Source organism: Bombina bombina, chromosome 7 (assembly GCF_027579735.1).
Source record: "Bombina bombina isolate aBomBom1 chromosome 7, aBomBom1.pri, whole genome shotgun sequence".
Taxonomy (NCBI): domain Eukaryota; kingdom Metazoa; phylum Chordata; class Amphibia; order Anura; family Bombinatoridae; genus Bombina; species Bombina bombina.
Window position 1 is genome coordinate 143,863,903 of NC_069505.1, and position 21,590 is coordinate 143,885,492.

General features: G+C 34.1%; 1 protein-coding gene across 1 annotated transcript in view; it reads left to right on the forward strand.

Annotated features, from left to right (window-relative positions):
• Positions 1-21,590, forward strand: part of NELL1 (neural EGFL like 1) — a 1,753,035-nt gene that overhangs the window by 1,102,126 nt on the left and 629,319 nt on the right. Inside the window, exon 13 of the mRNA XM_053689313.1 lies at positions 9,189-9,314. Within this exon, the coding sequence (XP_053545288.1) occupies positions 9,189-9,314 (126 nt within the window). The remainder of the gene's footprint in view (positions 1-9,188; positions 9,315-21,590) is intronic.

Below are 21,590 nucleotides of genomic sequence, written 5' to 3' on the forward strand. Positions count from 1 at the left end.
ACATTAGTGTAACCATGCTTTACCGTTCAAATAGAGTTGTCATTATAAACTTAAAGGAGCATAACAGAGCAAAAAAGGAATATATCGTGCTACAGCATATTATTATTGCCCTGTTGCTTGCATATAACTATAGGGTAGATAGATTCTAATCTTTCTGATCCAGTTTATCTGTGTTTTTTGGCTCTAGAATCTGTGTGTTCCAAGTTGTGAGTGATCACAATCCAAGCTAAATATTTCCATATTGGGAAAAGTTCAGATCAGATCCAAGCAGAAAGCTGAAAAAATCCCCTATAGAATAAATGGACAGCAATGGCTCTAATGATTGCAATCCTTCCGAACAAGGGTTTTTCATTTTATTTTGGAAACCAATGGACATATAAAGTTCAGCATGCAAAGGGTGTTGATAAAGTACTAATCTGGACTTTTTTACACATTTGACAATATTCCAGGTTGATTTGAAATAATTCTATCTTGCACACATACAATACATTCTGAAGCAGTCACATACACTATTTTAGATGTATATATTAATATACGGTCATGAGCCTACCTGGGTATGCTTTTCAACTAAGGATACTAAGAGAATTAAATAAATCTGATAGAATTGAACGATCTGTCTGAACCCTGAAAGTTTAATTTTGACTTTTATTCTTTTTTGAACGTATAAAGTTAAACTTCAGTAATGTTTTGTTTAGTTGCTAGAGACCTTTTTGTGTACAGATTCAGATGTTAAGGAATGGGGGGTTTTGGATGTTAAAAAATATAATCTTTTTGTGCACATATGCAGTAGGTAATCTTGTTTCTGGAAATCATTTGACTAGCTAACTAATCCCACCATATTTTATAATTTAGCTAAATTTTCTTCTATGATCCCTCAATTAAATTATTGTGATAATGGAGAATCTACACTTTTTATTCCATAAGTAGAATATCCTAATATGTGATTATCAAAATAGTATTAATATAATTTAGGAATAAATTAATGAACTTGTATCATCACTTCATTATCTGTTTTAATGCAATCCCAAAGATGCCTTAATAAACCACATGCTAAGTATGTCTCTTATTGTGCTGTTCAGTAACAATCATTGCAATTGTTTCATCTTTGTTTAGGTAGCGACATCTTTTAAATCTGGTACGCTAAGGTTCCTTGGAGACTGGATCTGAAAAACAACAACTTACTTTTAAATATTAGTTGCAACTAGAGGCAGCACACAAAAGAATGTATTTTCCCATTTACAAATCAAACGACTAAGCTCCCTCTTTAGTGGGAACTATCTTTATTATTATCTTTCCCTATAGCATATCCAAATTAGCATTAGCTATGGATCCTGCAAATGTGAGAGCTATCTTGAGTTATATTGATATAAGATGCTATATTAGGGTTTAGCAGCCTATACTACCCTTTTGGAAAATACATCTTTGAATCTATATGACTTCCATTTCAAGGAACATTCCAGCCTAAATTAAAATACATACGGATACATTTCAGTTTTGAATAGAAGAATTTTTGTAATATACATGTATTAGCAAAAATGCTTCTAATAAAAGCTATAGCATTTTTAAAAGTGTATTTAAGTATGCACCATTATTTTAAACACAGCACTTTCTCAGAGAGCCTAAGATGCTTGAACCATCTGGTAATGACTCTATTTGTTAATTGCTGACATGATACAAGCCCCACTGACTCTATGAGCAGCTGTAGTATTTAAAATGCTAGTGCACTGAGAATATCTAGCTATGCTTCATATGCACGTGCAGAGAAAAATGCTAGCACTTAAACAGTCATAACTTTTACTAGAAGCATTTTGCCAATACATGTATATTGCAAATGTGTTTCTATTTAAAGATGTAATTCATCTATGTAACACCAAAAAAATACTGTATAACATACAATATTAAGGTAGCGCCACACAAAAATGAATATAGATAATAAACACCACATACAATACAGTGTAGTAATTAATAAACAGAACACAATATTATCCAAAATCAAACAATAAATCAAACAAATGAAAATACAATAAAATCGATCAGAGAATCATATGGTATAGTCCCCTTTAAGCAAAGTAAAAAGTCATTCCAATACATAAAAGAGAAGAAACATAAAATCTTAACTTCCCTTTTAGAGTGTTCTTGTGTTGATACGTGTGTTTGCAATGCAGCTCCCTTCCAATCACTGGTGTTATCTCCGTGAGGTGTGGATATATGAACAAAAAATCTGTAGAAACAGAAAGGGGGATGGAGCACAACCAAGGGAAAAAACACACTGATTTAAGTGCAGATTAAAAAACAAATTTTCCACTTTATTCAAAACAGTAAAATCATCAAGATGTACACTTACAGACTTCACCCTCAAACTTATGAGGTATGTAATGGCACTCTGTATAAGTTGTCCAAAACACGGTAAAACTGGATGCTGTGTGGTCAGATGTGTTTGTGTCCCACTACGAGAGTTACACTGAGCCCACTGTGATTGTAAAACTGTCCAGGGTGAAAATGTCCCTTTATCGCTATTTAGATAGCACTGAAGTTCAAAGCTCCATTGTCACAGTGCAGATGCAAGTGGGGCCGTGATACAACTCAGGGTAACAAACTATAAACGTTGGGAGGCGGTAAATACCGTGTCAGCGAGATCCTGTAATAATAGCCGGCTATAGGAAACGCCGCTGCACACAGTGCTAACCTGATCCTCCGTCAAATAGATGGGCGTGGCCTTACGCGTTTCGCTGGGCTCCTCCCAGCTTCGTCAGAGGCAATGCCCATCTAGTCTGCTGACGTATCTTATATGGGGTGTGTTGAGACATTTATTAGCCAATAGTAGCTTCCCTTAGGTAACACACCCTCCATACATAGAGCTTAGTAACGGACCTAAACAGGATATGCATGTGATACATAGAACATAAAAGGACTGTGTTTTTTATATAAGCTGGAATATCCATATTAAAAACAAGCAATAAAACTTCTATAATAGCTATGAACATATATCCCTATATCAGAATATGAAACATAGCTTACGAAACACATCAAAAGAAAAAGCATAAATATCGAAAAAACAATAAAACATAATATAAGAATATGTATTGTAAAAGAGATACATGTATATCTAAAATACCTAAAAGTGAGCCTCTCACTATGATAAATGTATAAAATAGCTCAAAAGCGAACTACTTATAGTATAGGAAACAATATGTGCAGGCAATGGTTCACCTCTATTAGGTGTCCAAAAAGGCCGCTAGATGTGCATTTAAATTATGACCGAAATGTCCCTTTAAATATAATAAATATTGTCAACTATTAGAGCAAGCTATTAAAAGGGAGAGAAACAGCTCTCAGCACATATAAACATATGTATACATATATAGGCATATATATATATAAGTGCATTTTAGCCCTTTGCAGTTAAGCAGCTGAATACTTGTAAAAGCATATTTATGCCATATTCATATTTAATAAAGTGTTATACTGTGTATTTACTGTACATATTTCACATTCCAATCAATGCTCTGCTCATAGCAGAATATATTCTATGTATTTTTAAATATATATATATATATATATATATATATATATATATGTATATGTGTATATATATATATATGTGTATATATATATGTGTATATATTTATACTTATATATAATCATGTATAGATAGAGGTATAGATATATATATATGGGTAAAAAAGATCAGGAAATAGGGCGTAGGGAAAGAGTGTTTGGAAGTATAAAGTCACAACCTGAGTAATTCTAAAAGAAGTAGGTTATGTGTAGGGTTTATAATTCTATTATATAAAATAATACACAAATACACAAATGTTTAAATTGATATTAAGTGCCAGCAAAAATAACAATTCTTATAAATGTAAGCACAAACAGTCCCACTTTTCTTGAAAATAAAACAACGTTGATCCCAAGATATCCCACGTGCAGAAAAGATTAATTCCAAATTCCCAGTCAACATGCTTAAAATAAGTAGAATGCCTACTTACTCAGAATTACCTCAATCATATGAGGTAAGTGCCGCTTGTCTACACAATCTGTAGACTTGTCAGCTGCTCAGATGGTCTGTGATCCACTGCAAGGCTGCTCAATATCGTCTTACTTCCCCTTGTTGTCACCGCAAATACAGATAGAGAGAAGACAGAATACACACACACGGTAGTGCAATATTGTATGGTTAAGAGTAACTTAGTTTTATTAAACTCATAGGTAAATTCTGCTTACACATTCCAACCTCAATTGGATATGAGGTATCAATTGTTCATATAAAGAACAGAAAGACAGTCCATTCGAATAACAGCTAGTCTTGGCAAACAGTGGTATGTGGAAAAGTTGATAACAGCCCAGATAGCTTATTAAGACCTGGCTAAAAATATTCCTTGCGTGTTTCAAAGACTTAGAAGTAAATTCAATGCCTTCTTCATCAGAGGATTTCAATAAAAATGAAGCTTTGGATCACAGTTTAAAAATGGAGCGGTTGCGGCTTGCCTCTTAATTATTACAATTCTATTGGTTAGATAGAGGTCACATGTGAGTGACATATAGGAGGTATGTATTGTTACATAGGGATCTTTAACAATGATAAAATGTATATATTAAGATACTAAGTGCTTGCTACTATTTTCTTATCACTTGTTTGACTTAACTTGAACACACAGTCATTATTTTTTATTGAAAAAATGCTGTTTACTCAGTCTCGACTCATATGGCCGTGTAACATCTACCAGTGTTTATTGGTTATCCCGATTGTCACATGTTCGTGATATCACTGGTTCTGAGCACAACTATCATTCTAATAGTCACGGTTTACGTGAATATAAAGAGATCTTAGTTGCTATAGAAACATGAAAGTGGCATTAGGATTCTTTCATATCTGGCTCTTACTATAAGGAATATCTTTGTATAGAGCACTAAAATAGCTATGTACATCCATCATAATTATTCAAATACGACAAGAAATGAATTTAAACAAAATAATAATTCAGTAGGTTTATATAAAACGAAAATCACAATAAATATATTAAAAATGTATTAAATATAGGTAAAAAAGGGGGGGGGTTAGAACTAAAATAGACATTCAGTGATTATAACATATCTATCTATAAAAACGTCCATCAGTAATAAATAAAACAAGTTAAAATACAAATTCCATTGTAACATGCTAAAAAAATATATATCATAATGTTCACATGATATATATTTTTTTAGCATGTTACAATGGAATTTGTATTTTACAAATGTATACATGTATTTTACAAATGTATACATGTATAAATATAAATTTAAATTGATTAGTTAATAAAGACATTTATACACCTATAAGTAAAAATGTAATGATAAACTACTACTAATATTAAAGGGACACTGTACCCAAAAAAAATTCAGATAGAGCATGCAATTTTAAGCAACTTTCTAATTTACTCCTATTATCAAATTGTCTTCATTTTCTTGTTATGTTTATTTGAAAAGCAAGAATGTGAGTTTAGATGCCGGCCCATTTTAGGTGAACAACCTGGGTTGTCCTTGCTGATTGGACAGCACCTTTAAACAAGTGCTGTCCATGGTTCTGAACCCACAATTTGCTGGCTCCTTAGCTGAGATGCCTTCTTTTCAAATAAAGATTGCAAGAGAATGAAGAAAAATTGATAATAGAAGTAAATTAGAAAGCTGCCTACAGTTACATGCTCTATCTGAATCATGAAAGAAAAAATTTGGGTTCAGTGTCTCTTTAATAATCATCTCTATTATCACTCCCAAATGTATTAGCCTTCCACTAAAAAGGCCGCTAAATCTATGTCTTTATTAAGACCATAAGGAACCTGAGTATGGAGAGTATGAATCCAACATGATTCCCGTTTTCTCAGAAATAGTTCCCTATTTCCTCTCCTATCGCTCACTGGTATAAGTTCCAAAATAGTAGCCTTCAGGCCCAATGGGTACATTCCATGAAAGCTTCTAAAGTGGGCAGATACATTATGTGTTTTCAGACCTGCCTTAATGTTCGTAAGGTGTTCCACCAGCCTTCTTTTTTCAATTAAAAATATAACGAATATGTGTTCATAAAGTCAAGCAAGTGATAAGAAAAAAGTAGCAAGCACTTAGTATCTTAATATATACATTTTATTGTTGTTAAAGATCCCTACGTAATGATACATACCTCCTATATGTCACTCACATGTGACCTCTATCTAACCAATAGAATTGTAATAATTAGCTTGTAATAAAGCTTCATTTTTATTGAAATTCTCTGATGAAGAAGGCATTGGCCTCTATGTATGAAGCCGTCTACTTAGCTGCATTCGCCGGCCCAATACGCTCGCCTAAGCTCGCCTACCATTAGCACCAACACTAAACTACACTGTTTTACACCCTAAACCGCTGCTCCCAGAGACGCCCACACCTAAATAAAGTTATTACCCCCTAAACCACCGCTCCTGGACCCCGCCGCAACTATAATAAATGTATTAACCCCTAAACCGCCACTCCCGTACATCATACCTATTAACCCCTATCCGGCCCCCCACTACTCCGCCGCCACCTATATTCAAGTTATTAACCCTATACTGCGGAACCCGCCGCAACTAAATAAATTGTTTAACCCCTAAACCGCCGAGCCCGAAGCCCTCCGCCACCTATATTAAACTTATTAACCCCTATCCTGCCCCCGACTACACCGCCGCAATCTACATTAAACTCATTAACCCATAAACCGCCGCTCCCAGACCCCGCCGCCACCTATATTAAACTTATTAACCCCTAAACCTAAGTTTAACACTAACACCCCCCTAACTTAAATATTATTTTAGTAAATCTAAATAAAACTTACTATTATTAACTAAATTATTCCTATTTAAAACTAAATACTTACCTATAAAATAAAACCTAAGCTAGCTACAATATAACTAATAATTACATTGTAGCTAGCTTATGTTTTATTTTTATTTTACAGGCAACTTTGTATTTATTTTAACTAGGTACAATAGCTATTAAATAGTTAATAACTATTTAATAGCTACCTAGTTAAAATAATTACAAAATAACCTGTAAAATAAATCCTAACCCGAGTTACAATTAAACCTAACACTACACTATCATTAAATAAATTAAATCAATTACTTACAATTACCTAAAATTAAATTAAATTAAATTAAATAATCTAAACTATAGTACAAAAAAACAACAACACTAAATTACAGAAAATAAAAAAGAATTACAATATGTTTAAACTAATTACACCTAATCTAAGCCCCCTAATAAAATAATAAAGCCCCCCAAAATAAAAAAATGCCCTACCCTATTCTAAATTACCAAGTAACCAGCTCTTTTACCAGCCCTTAAAAGGGATTTTTGCGGGGCATTGCCCCAAAGTAATCAGCTCTTTTACCTGAAAAAAAACAACATTAAAACCCACCACCCACATACCCCTACTCTAACCCACCCAATCCCCCCTTAAAAAAAAACTAACGCTAACCCCCTGAAGATCATCCTACTTTGAGTTGTCTTCACCCAGCCGAGCCGAATTCTTCATCCAATCCGGGAGATGTGGTCCTCCATCCAGGCGAAGTCTTGATCCAAGTGGCAAAGAAGAGGTCCTCCATCCGGGCGATGTCTTCCTCCAAGCAGCATCTTCTATCTTCTTTCTTCCGGCTCCATCTTCAGACCGCCGACGCAGAACATCCACCTTCCGCGACGGACTAACGACGAATGAAGATTCCTTTAAGGGACGTCATCAAAGATCGGAATTAAGGTCGGAAAAATCTGATTGGCTGATTCAATCAGACAATCGGATTGAGCTTGCATTCTATTGGCTGTTCCAATCAGCCAATTGTGTATTATTTTAACTTATTGAATAAAGAGGTTTTTATTTTTTTCTATATTTTTTTGGTGCTTAGACTTTTTTCATATTATATATTAAGTGTATGTTTGTGTGTGTGTGTGTATATATATATATATATATATATATATATATATATATATATATATATATACTATATATATATATATATATATATATATATAACACACTCACTTACAAGCTCTCAGCTAAGATTTAAACCAAAAATGGAAAGGTTAGTTACTGCATTGTGTGGCTGTTTTAGGGTCCCAGGTATTGGAAAGGACCTTGATGTGGTACCTGGGCTTGTCCCATTTGGCCAAATGCGGTAACTAACCTTTCCATTTTTGCTTTTAAATCTTAGCTTAGAGTTTATAAGTGAGTGCTGGACTTTCTCTGTGTGTTGTATTAATTTGTTTTGTAATTTCCCTATGGTTCTTGCACCCAGACCTGTCTGTGGTTAACTGCCTGTGACTCTGTGGACTGCACAGCTTCTTGTGAGTGCCCGTGAGCACCCAGGGCTGGGCATGTTACAGGGTCATGGGATGTGTACCCAGTCTGGTATGAGAGTGCAGTTCTCTTCCGTGTTTTGTATATGTCTAGGGTGATTACCTAAGCATGTGCACCCTTCCCTTGTTCCCAGTTTTTTTTGTTTTTGAGAGCTTGCATTGTGTGGCTGTTTTAGGGTCCCAGATATTGGAAAGGACTTTGATGTGGTACCTGGGCTTGTCCCATTTGGCCAAATGTGGTAACTAACCTTTCCATTTTTGCTTTTAAATCTTAGCTGAGAGCTTGTAAGTGAGTGCTGGACTTTCTCTGTGTGTTGTATTAATTTGTTTTGCAATTTCCCTATGGTTCTTGCACCCAGATGTGTCTGGGGTTAACTGCCTGTGACTCTGTGGACTGCACAGCTTCCTGTGAGTGGCCGTGAGCACCCAGGGCTGGGCATGTTACAGGGTCATGGGATGTGTACCCGGTCCGGTATGAGAGTGCAGTTCTCTCTCTCTCTCTCTCTCTCTCTCTCTCTCTCTCTCTCTCTCTCTATATATATATATATATATATATATATATATATATATAGTGTGTGTGTGTGTGTATGTATATAAATACATATTGACATATTGTATATAAATACATAATTATAAATATAGTTTGCATTCATCCTTTCGTGGAGAGAGAGAAAAGAAAGAAAAAATAATTAATTTCTGACTGATAAACTATGTGTCACACCATATTGTTTTTGAGATTATTATAAACATTCCTGTTCTCTCTCAGTGCCTTGATTGCATATAATTTGGTTGTTAGCTGCTTTCCTTGTCATTTTGCTAAGTATTTGCTATTGTATTTTTTTCAGACATTGATGAATGTGCTGCCAAGATGCATTACTGCCAGTCCAATACAGTTTGTGTCAACTTACCTGGTTCCTACCGCTGTGACTGTGTTTCTGGATACATAAGAGTCGATGACTTCTCCTGCACAGGTAGGAAGAGGGCTTTGTTTGATGTAAGAGTCGGTCTAGTTAATTCAGTTCAATATGTTCTAGATCTATTGAGATTATTCAGTATTCTAAAGAGGATTTGCATTTCAAACTATACTTTTTTAAATCTCTTGTATTTATTTGGTGAAATGGTTCACAGTGATTTAGTACACATATATTTTAACTGGTTTGATATCAGATTGGGTTGCAACACATTTTGGCATCTCTGGTACCCAGTAGATTAAATAGAAAAGTACTAAATAATAATCCTATTCAGTTATAAGCATAATCAATTACTAAAATGCTTCTTATAACATTGTGTTATTCTTTTAAATTATCAAAACTGTCAGCTTTCCCATTATGCAGGGAAGACAGCTGCCTTTGGTCAACTTGGCAGCAGGGTGGTCTCCTTTTTCTAGCACATACAATTTTGGGATATCACTATTAGAAGTCAAAGATTGTTTAACTTTAATAAGTTCAAGGTTCCTAGAGGGCAGGATTCATAAATCTGTAATCTGATTGGCTGTAATATACTGATAGTCTACATATCTCTCTCTGAATTGTAATTAAGGAACTGCAGTGCTGTTTTTGATGTGATGGGAAATCAGTAAGCTATGTACAGTGTGTGCATTAGTCTAAATATGTTATCCTGATATAATTAGCAAATTCTCTGTTATAAAGTCAATGTATGTGCATTGCCATTTATTTTACTATTTTCCAAATAATATTAACATAAGTATGGTGAGAAAAAAAGCAGAATGACTACTTTTGTTAAGTTTCTCATTATTGTGACAGTATGGGTTATATATATTTGCTAATTCATAATACGTTTATACTTATTCTTTAGTCTTTTATCCTCCAAAATGGCATCTGTATATCTCTCAAATTGATTTCAGTTTGCAAATTGATTGCTAAGGTATAATCAGAATTTACTGCTGAATAATATTTTTCTACTGTGAACAACAATCCGCTAATATATCTAAACGTATAGCCTATTTCCAGTATAAGTGCCAATTACAATACATTGTCAGCAGGGGACACCTTACATAAAGCTTTTGTGCCCAACAAATATATTGAAATCAAAACATTAGTACATAAAAATGTAAGTACTAGAATATTCAAGGTTACTGTGGTTTGATACATTATGTGCTATGAAAAAAACGAAAAAAAACGAATCCTCCCTCCTGGGTCAGCCACCTGGGTGCAGCATTGGTATCAGTAGTTGAAGCAAAAAATTATGCACTCACAGGATTTTCACAAAAAGGTGTCAAATTTATTGGATGATGTTTGAGATCAAAATTAGATATTTCATCAGATCTGATGAAAGATCTAATTTTGATCTGAAACATCATCCAATAAATTTGACACCTTTTTGTGAAAATCCTGTGAGTGCATAATTTTTTGCTTCAACTCTATATATATATATATATATATATATATATATATATATATATATATATATATATATATATATATATTTATATATATATATATATTAATATATATATATTTATATATATAATATATATATATATATATATATTTCCATTAAAGTGAAGCCGTCTGTCTGTTCCATTAATCAGTTTGAAGTCAACTCAAATTATAATTTCAACAAGACTTCCACAGTTACATATCTTTACAATATATGTAATAAATTAGATATAGTGTAAAGATATGAAACTGTGGAAGTCTTGTTGAAATTTTATCTTTCTATCTATCTATCTATCTATCTATCTATCTATCTATCTATATATATATATATATATATATATATATACATACAACTCTATCACATAATTTTCCTTTCCATAACATTATTACACACTGCCATTCCATCAGTACACAAGCTTCCATTTAATGACTACAGAATATGCAGGATTTTATTGATTCATCATATATATGTATATAGTGTATGTGTATATATATATATATAATTATATATATATATAATTCAGTCCCACATTGTTTTTAATCTAGTCTGCAAATCTGTTAACCCTTTTATGACAGATGCACTTTGTTTTTCACCCGTTGCCAGAGGTTTAAAGAGCTCTAATTGAGCGACTACTGTTGCACCCAGTATGCAGATGACAGACAATGTACAGGGTACATTGTCTGATATTAAAGGAGTGTGTTCCAATCCTTTTAAATTGCCTTGAGAGCTGCATCATATGGGTTTACATGAGGTTTTTAAATTCATGCACGATCCAAATCATTAAAAAAAAAAAAGCTGAAAAAACTACAACTAATTCTGCCAAAAATCTTCACATTTATTTTGGTTATAAAAATGTCTCTTATAACTTGTAAGGGGTAAATTGGACAACAGACTTCCAATAAATAAGAATCCACTTATGGCTGATTTTCAAAGGAAATTTTGTATTGTTCAAAATGTACATTTTAGACTCGTTGAGAATCCACTGTTACTGTATCATGTGGCATTTCTTGTCTGTTTTTGTAGTTTTTTTCAATATTAAAATCCTTTTATGTTTCCTACTCATGCTTTTTTTTATGATCAAACTTTCAAAATATAGTTCAAATTGCACTTGTAAACTAGGAAACATCTACACAAATTAAATACATTGCAAATATAAATGTGCATTTAGATGAAGTTATTTGAGACTTCAACATGTTAATTACAAAATTATTGGAAATGACATTACATTTTTTGCACACATCATACTTTTATATTAAAGGGATATGGAACTCAAATTTTTTCTTTCATTATTCAAATAGAGCATGTGATTTTAAACAATTTTCCAGTCTACGTCTATTATTTAATTTATTTAGTTGTATCCTTTGTTGAAAATGAGATCTAGGTAGGCTCAGGAGCTGCTGATTGGTTGCCGCACATATGACTCATGTTATTGGCGCACCAGATGTGTTCAGCTAGCTCCCAGTAATGCATTGCTGCTTCTCAGTAAAGGATACCAAGATTATGAAGCAAATCAGATAAAATAAGTACATTGGAAAGTTGTTTAAAATTGTTTGCTGTAGTTGAGTCATGAAAGCCATTTTTTGAGTTTAATATCCCTTTAATAGGTGAATATATATTGGATATGTAGTTTTATATAATTGTCATATAGTTTCACCACATATATTACAACTCCACTTACTGGAAATGTATAAGACCCCACATTTGAAACAGGGGATACATCTTTATAGGGGTCACATGTCATCATCAAAGTAATACTTACTAACAGCAGGTACTAGATTTACTTTGTTTTGTTGTTAATGTCAGGGCCCATAGATTTTTGTTTCTCTTAGCTAATAAACATTTGTAGGTATCAAATTGAATAAATTTGGTGAGCATAAGATACATGATAATTTGTGGAAATGTATTAAAGGAATACTAAACCCAAATTTTGTCTTTCATGATTCAGGTACAGCATGCAGTTTTAAGCAACTTTCTATTTCACTCCGATTATGAAAATTTTTCCTCATTCACATGCTTTCTTGATTTTAAAAAAATAGACTGTAAGCTTAAGAGCCGTCCCATTTTTGGTTCAGAACCTGGGTAGCGCTTGCTGATTGGTTGCTAAATGTAGCTAACCAATCAGCAAGTGCTAACCAGGTGCTGAAGCAAAAATGGGTCGGCTCCTAACCTTACATTACAGCTATTTCAAATAAAGAAAACAAGAGAACAAATAAAATGTGTTAATAGGAGCAAATGAGAAAGTTGCTTAAAATTGCATGCTCAATCTGAATCATGAAAGAAAAAATGTGGTTTAGTATCCCTTTAAGAATGATTTTTGGTGGAATTTCTCAAGGGTTCTTTTGAATAATTATGTTTAAGTTGCTGAGTGGGTTTTATCAGTGTAAGAACATGCAGCTTTTTCAAAATAATGTAACTTTTAGTGAAATCAAAATGTTGACTATAGTTTAATTTTTTTTTGTAATATTTTCATAAATACTGTACTCCTATCTATTTAAATGTATATAAGACTGAGGTGAACTGGTGCTAATGTGGAACTATAAAATGTGTATTTGAATAATTTAGGAATCAATAATGTTGGTTGCATGTAGTCTAATAAATGACACACACAACTTGTTTTGCATACTTTATGGTGACTTTTTGCTATTTAATAAAAATCTTGAAATTATATTAATAATAATACTTTTAAAAATGGCTTCAGTACAGGGATGTAAAATGCCTCAACAGTGAATGGATTAAGCTGTTTTCCTTTTTTCTTTATTTTAATTAGGGACTTGACAGACTGTTGATGATTGGAAGGAAGTTCCTAGCAATTATTTGTCACAAACCTTTATAAGTGTCACAGAGTGCTATACAGAGAACTGACTATTTGTAAGAATATTCCAGTTTAGAATAAATAAGCAATTACAGTGATGTGGTTAACTTGTGGCCCTAGTGCAGGGTGTCTGAGTCATCTGACACTCTGCCTCTTGACTGCTTCTTTTAGATGTATAAGAACATTTTTTATTATCTAAGCACCTTGATTTATGTTTTTTAAAAAAAGTACCTTGAGCGATTTTTTAAAATAATTATTGCCAATCTGTGCAACTGTCTCTATACGTTTTTGGTTATCTGTGATTTATTAAAATCACAATAGTGTCTTTGTTGACCAATAACTGTGTTGTAGAAATATTATTATTATTAAAGATAATTATTACATGAGTTACTTAGAAGGTACAGGAAAAATAAATTATTGCATACATTTTACAGAAAGATGAATACAAGTGCAGTCAGGGACAGGCAAAAGCTTAATTTAAAGCAATCTAAATCAAAATGTAAAACAATATTTGTAACCTCAGGATTTCTATATTTGGTACACTTTCTGTTTGCAAAGAGTTGGGTCACTCTTAGACCACTGAATCTCTAGGACTAGAATTATTAGAAGGTTAAAAGGGAAAAATAACTATTAGTAAATCATTATTTCCCCATTATATAGTTTATCAGCCACTCTTGGGCTGCCAGAAACTTGATAAGACTGAGAAGGGGAATGCAAAAAGCAAATAAAAGACCACTCTTGGGTCCAGAATCTAGAATGGTCAAGCTCAGTAACTGGAGAACCAACTTAGTTAGTATTTCAGGAGATTAAGATAATGGACAGTAGTGACTTTATAGGATATAGGAGGAGAATATTTAACTATCTGACTGGCTATATCAATCAAACTAGCAAGTGTTAATTCAAACATGGATAATCTAGGGTATAATGACTCTCTATATCCATAATTATAGATTATATTATAGAGTCTATTATAGGAGAAAGATAGGGAGGGTAAAAAATTATATACTAGTTATGGTCTAGTGGGTAAGCAGTGGCCAATTGATATCAGTGTTAGTGGTCTGGTCATTAAGAGGAGTCCAAATGTGCTGCCTCGGCTGCAGACAGCACACCTCCAAACTAGGATAAATTAGAGTGACCAGCCAATTTTAGATAGATAAGGCCCTACCTTCTATGTAAGGTAGCAAGAGAAAGGTAGTAGACTGCGCCGCTGTAGCATACAGGCTCACTATTATAGGATCTCCTAACAAGATCCCAACTGGAGTGCAAGCAAAAAAGTGAAAGTGAAAAATAGGAGCACATAAGGCTAAAGTATGCTATCAGGGGTTAAATTATAATAAATTGAATCAAATAGTACAAGATGAAAGAGTACAAGGTAAAACAATTACATCTATGGATTTACAATAATCCACTAATACTTAAAAACAGCAGCTGAATGCAAAGATCCTAGACATTAATAAATATACAATGAATATACAATATGAAGATATAATGAAAAAATGCAATGGCGAATGCAAATATAAATGAACAAAAAATAAACATTTTTTTTAAATCTTACAAAACAAGATATTTCATAAAAATAAACATAGACAAGATGATGACCACAAACAAAATCTGACCACAGGCTTGGAATGCAATGTGCAGGTAGGATATGGATATCCGAATCAGTGTCCTGCCCCTCCTGGGGACAACAAAAACAACAACGAAAGTGTACATGTGTATAAATATATATATATATATATATATATATATATATATATATATATATACATAAAAGTCTATGATGTAAAAATATTCCAAATCCGGGTAGGATTCTAGTAAAGTTCCTGAGGGTGCCGCAACAATCTGGTTGAAGTGGGTGTGTTGATGCTGGTGCTAGGGGTGAGCTGGGTGAACGTGAATAAGCCTGGGATCAATATACCTAAAAAAATATAAAATAAAACCACAAATGCAAAAATCATATAAGAGGTGAGATATGATCGAAAATAAACTCACTAATTCAAGGGGACAATTAACAGGGAATAATACAAGCCGCCTTATGCAGTCAACACGTTTCAGCCCGTAAAAGGGCCTTTATCAAGACATAAGGAGGTGTATTGTACTGTGGCAATATAAATGTGCTAACAGCCAATAAATTGTCATCATTCAAAAGCTTTACTGTCAAAAAACATAACTGTTTTAGCCGCCCGCCGTGTCTTACAAAAAATAACGGCGTGGAGGTCACTTCCGGTTTCGGTTTGTGACTTCCGGAATTACGCTCTTGTGCAATTTCCGGTTAATAGGCTCAAGTGTCCATCTTTGGTCAGGGCAAATGGTCCCTTTTGAATGGGACAATATGGAATTGGAAATATAATAATAACATTCCAACTAAAATATATTATAATAAGAGCGTTCAGGTTGGAAATATGTGGGGATCATTTAACATTCTGGGTACTAATGCATTTAAAAAAATAAATGAAATAAGATGGAAAAATAATAACATGGTTTTATCTATCGATTCTTCATTATATCCTCTTTCTAAGAATCTCTCCTTGAGGATGAGGGATTGTGTAGACCAAGTACTCTCATTTGAGCAATTCTTCCTAACCCGCATAAATTGTCCTTTTGGAATGTTTGTAATCCATCTGTTAAGATGACAACTTGTATGATGTATATAATTATTACAGTTAACATCTTTAAAGTATGCCGCTGTCTCAATAATTCCATTTTTTATTTGTATATCAAGATCTAAAAACTTAATATGGTCTTTACTTACTAAATGGGTACATTTCAAATTGTCCTGGTTTTCATCATTAACTTCTAAAGTGTGAGTAAGGTCTTCTGAGCTTCCCCTCCAAATCATTAGTATATCCTCAATATATCTTTTATATAGGACCAGGTCCGCACTCTCCGGGCAAGAATCCCAAAAAATGTATTCCCATTTGCACATGTATAAGCTTGTGTAACTTGGCGCGAACCTGGTCCCCATAGCTGTTCCACAAAGTTGTCTATAGAGTTTGCCTTCACTACTAAAGTAATTGTGATTTAGAATATATTCTATACCACTCAAAATGAAGTCTTTTTGTTCTATTGGCATATCTAAATATCTGTCTAAATAATAATTCCACAAAATTGAGACTCTCTGTGTGGGGGATACAAGTGTAAAGTGACATTACATATTAGTTTAGCTTCTCACAATGCGCATTTAGTATTGGTTAAGCCACTTTTGAATCCAGTATAATTCTCAATCAGTATTGGTTAAGCTAATCACAATTCTCATTTAATATTAGTTAAGCCACTTTTTGAATCAAATATGACCTCAACTCTGTCTATTAGCAATCTAAGAGCCGATGTCAGCTCAGACATTAATTCAGGGATAGGCACAGACAAAGGCTGTGAAAGACTTTTTCTAAAGTACCGACCTTAGTGTAGGACATTAAGGTACATTTGAAATTAAAAACATTATTTTATAGTGCTTGGTGTTATTATACTGATGCAGATACCACTGATCCTATAACCAGCCCTCCTCTGGCTATACCCATGAGCCAGTGTCACTACTGCGTCATTATATAGTGCTGAGTGTTATTATACTGATGCAGATACCACTGATTCTATAAGCAGCCCTCTTCTGGCTATACCCATGAGCCAGTGTCACTACTCTGTCATTATATAGCACTGTGTTTTATTATACTGATGCAGATACCACTGATTCTATAAGCAGCCCTCCTCTGGCTATAACCATGTGCCAGTGTCACTACTGTGTCATTATATAGCGCTGTGTGTTATTATACTGATGCAGATACCACTGATTCTATAACCAGCCCTCCACTGGCTATACTAATAGCCAGTGTCAATATTGTGTCATTATATAGTGCTGGGTGTTATTATACTGATGCAGATACCACTGATCCTATAACCAGCCCTCCTCTGGCTATACCCATGTGCCAGTGTCACTACTGTGTTTTTGTATAGAGCTTGGTGTTATTATACAGATGCAGATACACATCTAGTATTTCACTCAGGCTTTATTTATTCCATAACTTATCACCCAATATCGCTAGCAGGCTCTTGACAAGCCACTAACTTTATTCACACTACATATTTTTTTTTTATTCCCATTATTTAATCAGAAAGAAAAGATATACTAAGGTTGTGGCGGACACTGCAAGGGCTAGTCACATACACCAGTGTCTGTGTACGGACACCTTGCCTATCCCTGCATTAATTCTGCCCTTAATAGAGAGGATAACACTGACACTAACACGGTCACAGACATCAACACTATTTTTAAGAATTTAGAAAAGTTATTAACCTCTGAAACTAAGTATAAAATCGAAATATCCTTTCTAAAGAAATGTTTTGAATTAAGCATTATTCCAAAAGGTCTAACTATTGTCAAAGAATGTGCTTTTACACTTAACTCACAAGAGTTCTCTAAAAAATGGAACAAAATAATCAATGATGCTTAACAAGAATTGATGAGGCTAATTATTAAATACAGAGAACTCTTACTAACTCACATTGACTCAGAAATTAAAGATGAGGAAAACAATATGTAATTATTTAAGGGCTCACAAACCTTTAAAGAAGAACAGGAAAACCTATATACTAGGATAAATAAGCTGAAAATAGCACTATAGCTAAGAAAACCAAAAATATCAACAGAGATCTTAAGATTGCCCAAGAAAAATCAGAGAATAATACATCTGAACAGACTATGGATACAGTACCAAAAACAGACCCGGGTAATAATAAACGCAATAGAGAGGAATGGATCACACAAAATATGAGACACCACCATTCTCATAGCTATATGGGGAGGGGAGATGGGAACAGACAGTTTACACAACATATGACCCATACAAACAATAACCCCTACACATCTAATACAATTAATAGGAATTATCCTGACAATTATGTAAATAATTACTATCACACAGATAGGAGAGAAAGGAGAGACTTTGTTCCATCCAGCTATAATCATAGACCCCAGAACAATAACGAATTACCCTTTACAAGGTTTAACAAGACACAAGATAACTATAGAGATGGTGAATACCAACAATATAATTTAAATAAATAATGGCCATAGAGAAAGATTCCATCAATATGGCCATAACAGAGGACCCAGATCATTCCAACATTATAAAGAAAACATGTATGGTAATGATACCTATGGGTTTGCACCAATCATCAGGCAACAAACACACCATACCAGACATAATAGATTCAACCATCAAAATCACAGTAATTTTCTAGGGGATTTTTCCTCTAATCATACCAATAACTGGGGGGACGGGTATAAGCAAGTAGATAACAGATTCACAATACTTGGGAGACCCGATGTCAAATCCCTTCAATTGCAAAATGTGAACAGATCACTGATCATAATGTCAAATAACTGTGACAACTCAGCCCAAGCATCTTCCTCCTCTTTTTTAGGGATAGGACAGCACAATGCCCCACCAATAGATTTACACTCAGGAAAGAGGAAACAAGTATTGCTAGAAAACATAGACACACCGGTAAAAAGATGGTACATAGAGGAAAAAGGGCAGGAATATTATCTAACAATAGACTAACACCCACAAATACCACTACTAGTCCAACCAAAATCAATATCCCCCCAGACAATAACACAAATGAAATAACATCTTTCGAAACCAAATTCATATACAATTTTAGTAATTCAATATTGTCAGCAGAGGAAAAGCAGATATTAAGTTTGGGCCTCACATATGCGCCCTCACGAGGATTTGATAAATTTCAGACCTACCTGAACGCAAAAGAGTTTGTGAGAAAACTCACTCTCAAAAGGTTTTTCATGAAAACTCCATTAGAACACAATCATTCTAATGTTGGCACTATGTCCAATAGAGACAGGTGTATACATACAGATTTCAGACCTAAATCTTGCTTCTTTCCTACCAGCCATAAAGGCCCAGCGATAGAATCTTTTGAAACCATGGTGTGTAATAACATCAAAAAGTTGAAACCGCAAAATAATTTTAGAAAAAATCTCACAAAGAGCCAACTTGACACTGTCAGAAAATTAGAAAACAATAGAGATATTATAATAAAATCTGCTGATAAAGGTGGTGGAGTTGTAATCTTAAAGGGACAGTAAACACCAGATTTTTTGTTGTTTAAAAAGGTAGATAATCCCTTTATTACCCATTCCCCAATTTTGCATAACCAACACAGTTATAATAATATACTTTTTACATCTGGGATAACCTTGTATCTAAGCCTCTGCAAACTTTGCCCTTATTTCAGCTCTTTTGACAGACTTGCATTTTTAGTCAATCAGTGCTGACTCCTAGGAGCTTCACGTGCCTGAGCTCAATGTTATCTATATGAAACACATGAACTAATGCCCTCTAGTGGTGAAAAACTGTCAAAATGCTTTCAGATTAGAAGCGGCCTTCAAGGTCTAAGAATTTAGCATATAAACCTCCTAGGTTTAGCTTTCAACTAAGAATACCAAGAGAACAAAGCAAAATTGGTAATAAAGGTAAATTGGAAAGTTGTTTAAAATTACATGCCCTATTTAAATCATGAAAGTATTTTTTTTTACTTTACTGTCCCTTTAAATAAGACTGACTGTCTAAAAGAATGTAATAGAATCTTAGGGGACACAGATACATATGAGACATTAAGCTCCAACCCCACAGACAACTATAAAATAACTCTTGAATCAATGCTTGTTGAAGCCAATAATTTGGGTATTATAAATAACAGAGTTTAATTATCTATCAAACCAACACCCTAAGATACCAGTCTTTTATTATCTGCCAAAGATTCATAAGACCTTAATAAACCCACCTGGCAGACCCATAATTTCTGGCATTGGCTCCCTGTCTAGTAATTTGTTAGAGTACATTGACAAAAACCTACACAAATGTGTAAGAAATGTGCCTTCTTATCTGCGTGACTCTACAGAAGTCTTAAATATCTTAAACAACATCAAGTTGGAGGAAAATTACTGTGACGTAACTTCACTTTACACTTGCATCCCCCGCACAGAGGGTCTAAATTCAGTGGAATATTATTTAGACAAAGATTTAGATATGCCAATAGAACAAAAAGACTTACGGCTAGATTTAGAGTTTTGCGTTAGAAGGGGTGCGTTAGCTACGCATGCTTTTTTTCCCCCGCACCTTTTAAATACCGCTGGTATTTAGAGCTCACAGAATGGCTGCGTTAGGCTCCAAAAAGGAAGCGTAGAGCATAATTTACCGCCACTGCAACTCTCAATACCAGCGGTGTTACGGACGCGGCCAGCTTAAAAAACGTGCTCTTGCACGATATCCCCATAGGAAACAATGGGGCAGTTTGAGCTGAAAAAAACCCTAACACCTGAAAAAAAGCAGCGTTCAGCTCCTAACGCAGCCCCATTGTTTCCAATGGGGAAACACTTCCTAAGTCTGCACCTAACACCCTAACATGTACCCCGAGACTAAACACCCCTAACCTTACACTTATTAACCTCTAAGCTGCCGCCCCCCGCTATCGCTGACCCCTGCATATTTTTTTAACACCTAATCTGCCGATCCGTATACCGCCGCATCCTACGTTATCCCTATGTAACCCTAATCTGCTGGCCCTAACACCGCCGACCCCTATATTATATTTATTAACCCCTAATCTGCCGCCCCCAACGTCGCCTCCACCTACCTACAATTATTAACCCTTAATCTGACGACCGGACCTCGCCGCTACTACAGGGAGTGCAGAATTATTAGGCAAGTTGTATTTTTGAGGATTAATTTTATTATTGAACAACAACCATGTTCTCAATGAACCCAAAAAACTCATTAATATCAAAGCTGAATAGTTTTGGAAGTAGTTTTTAGTTTGTTTTTAGTTATAGCTATTTTAGGGGGATATCTGTGTGTGCAGGTGACTATTACTGTGCATAATTATTAGGCAACTTAACAAAAAACAAATATATACCCATTTCAATTATTTATTTTTACCAGTGAAACCAATATAACATCTCAACATTCACAAATATACATTTTTGACATTCAAAAACAAAAACAAATCAGTGACCAAT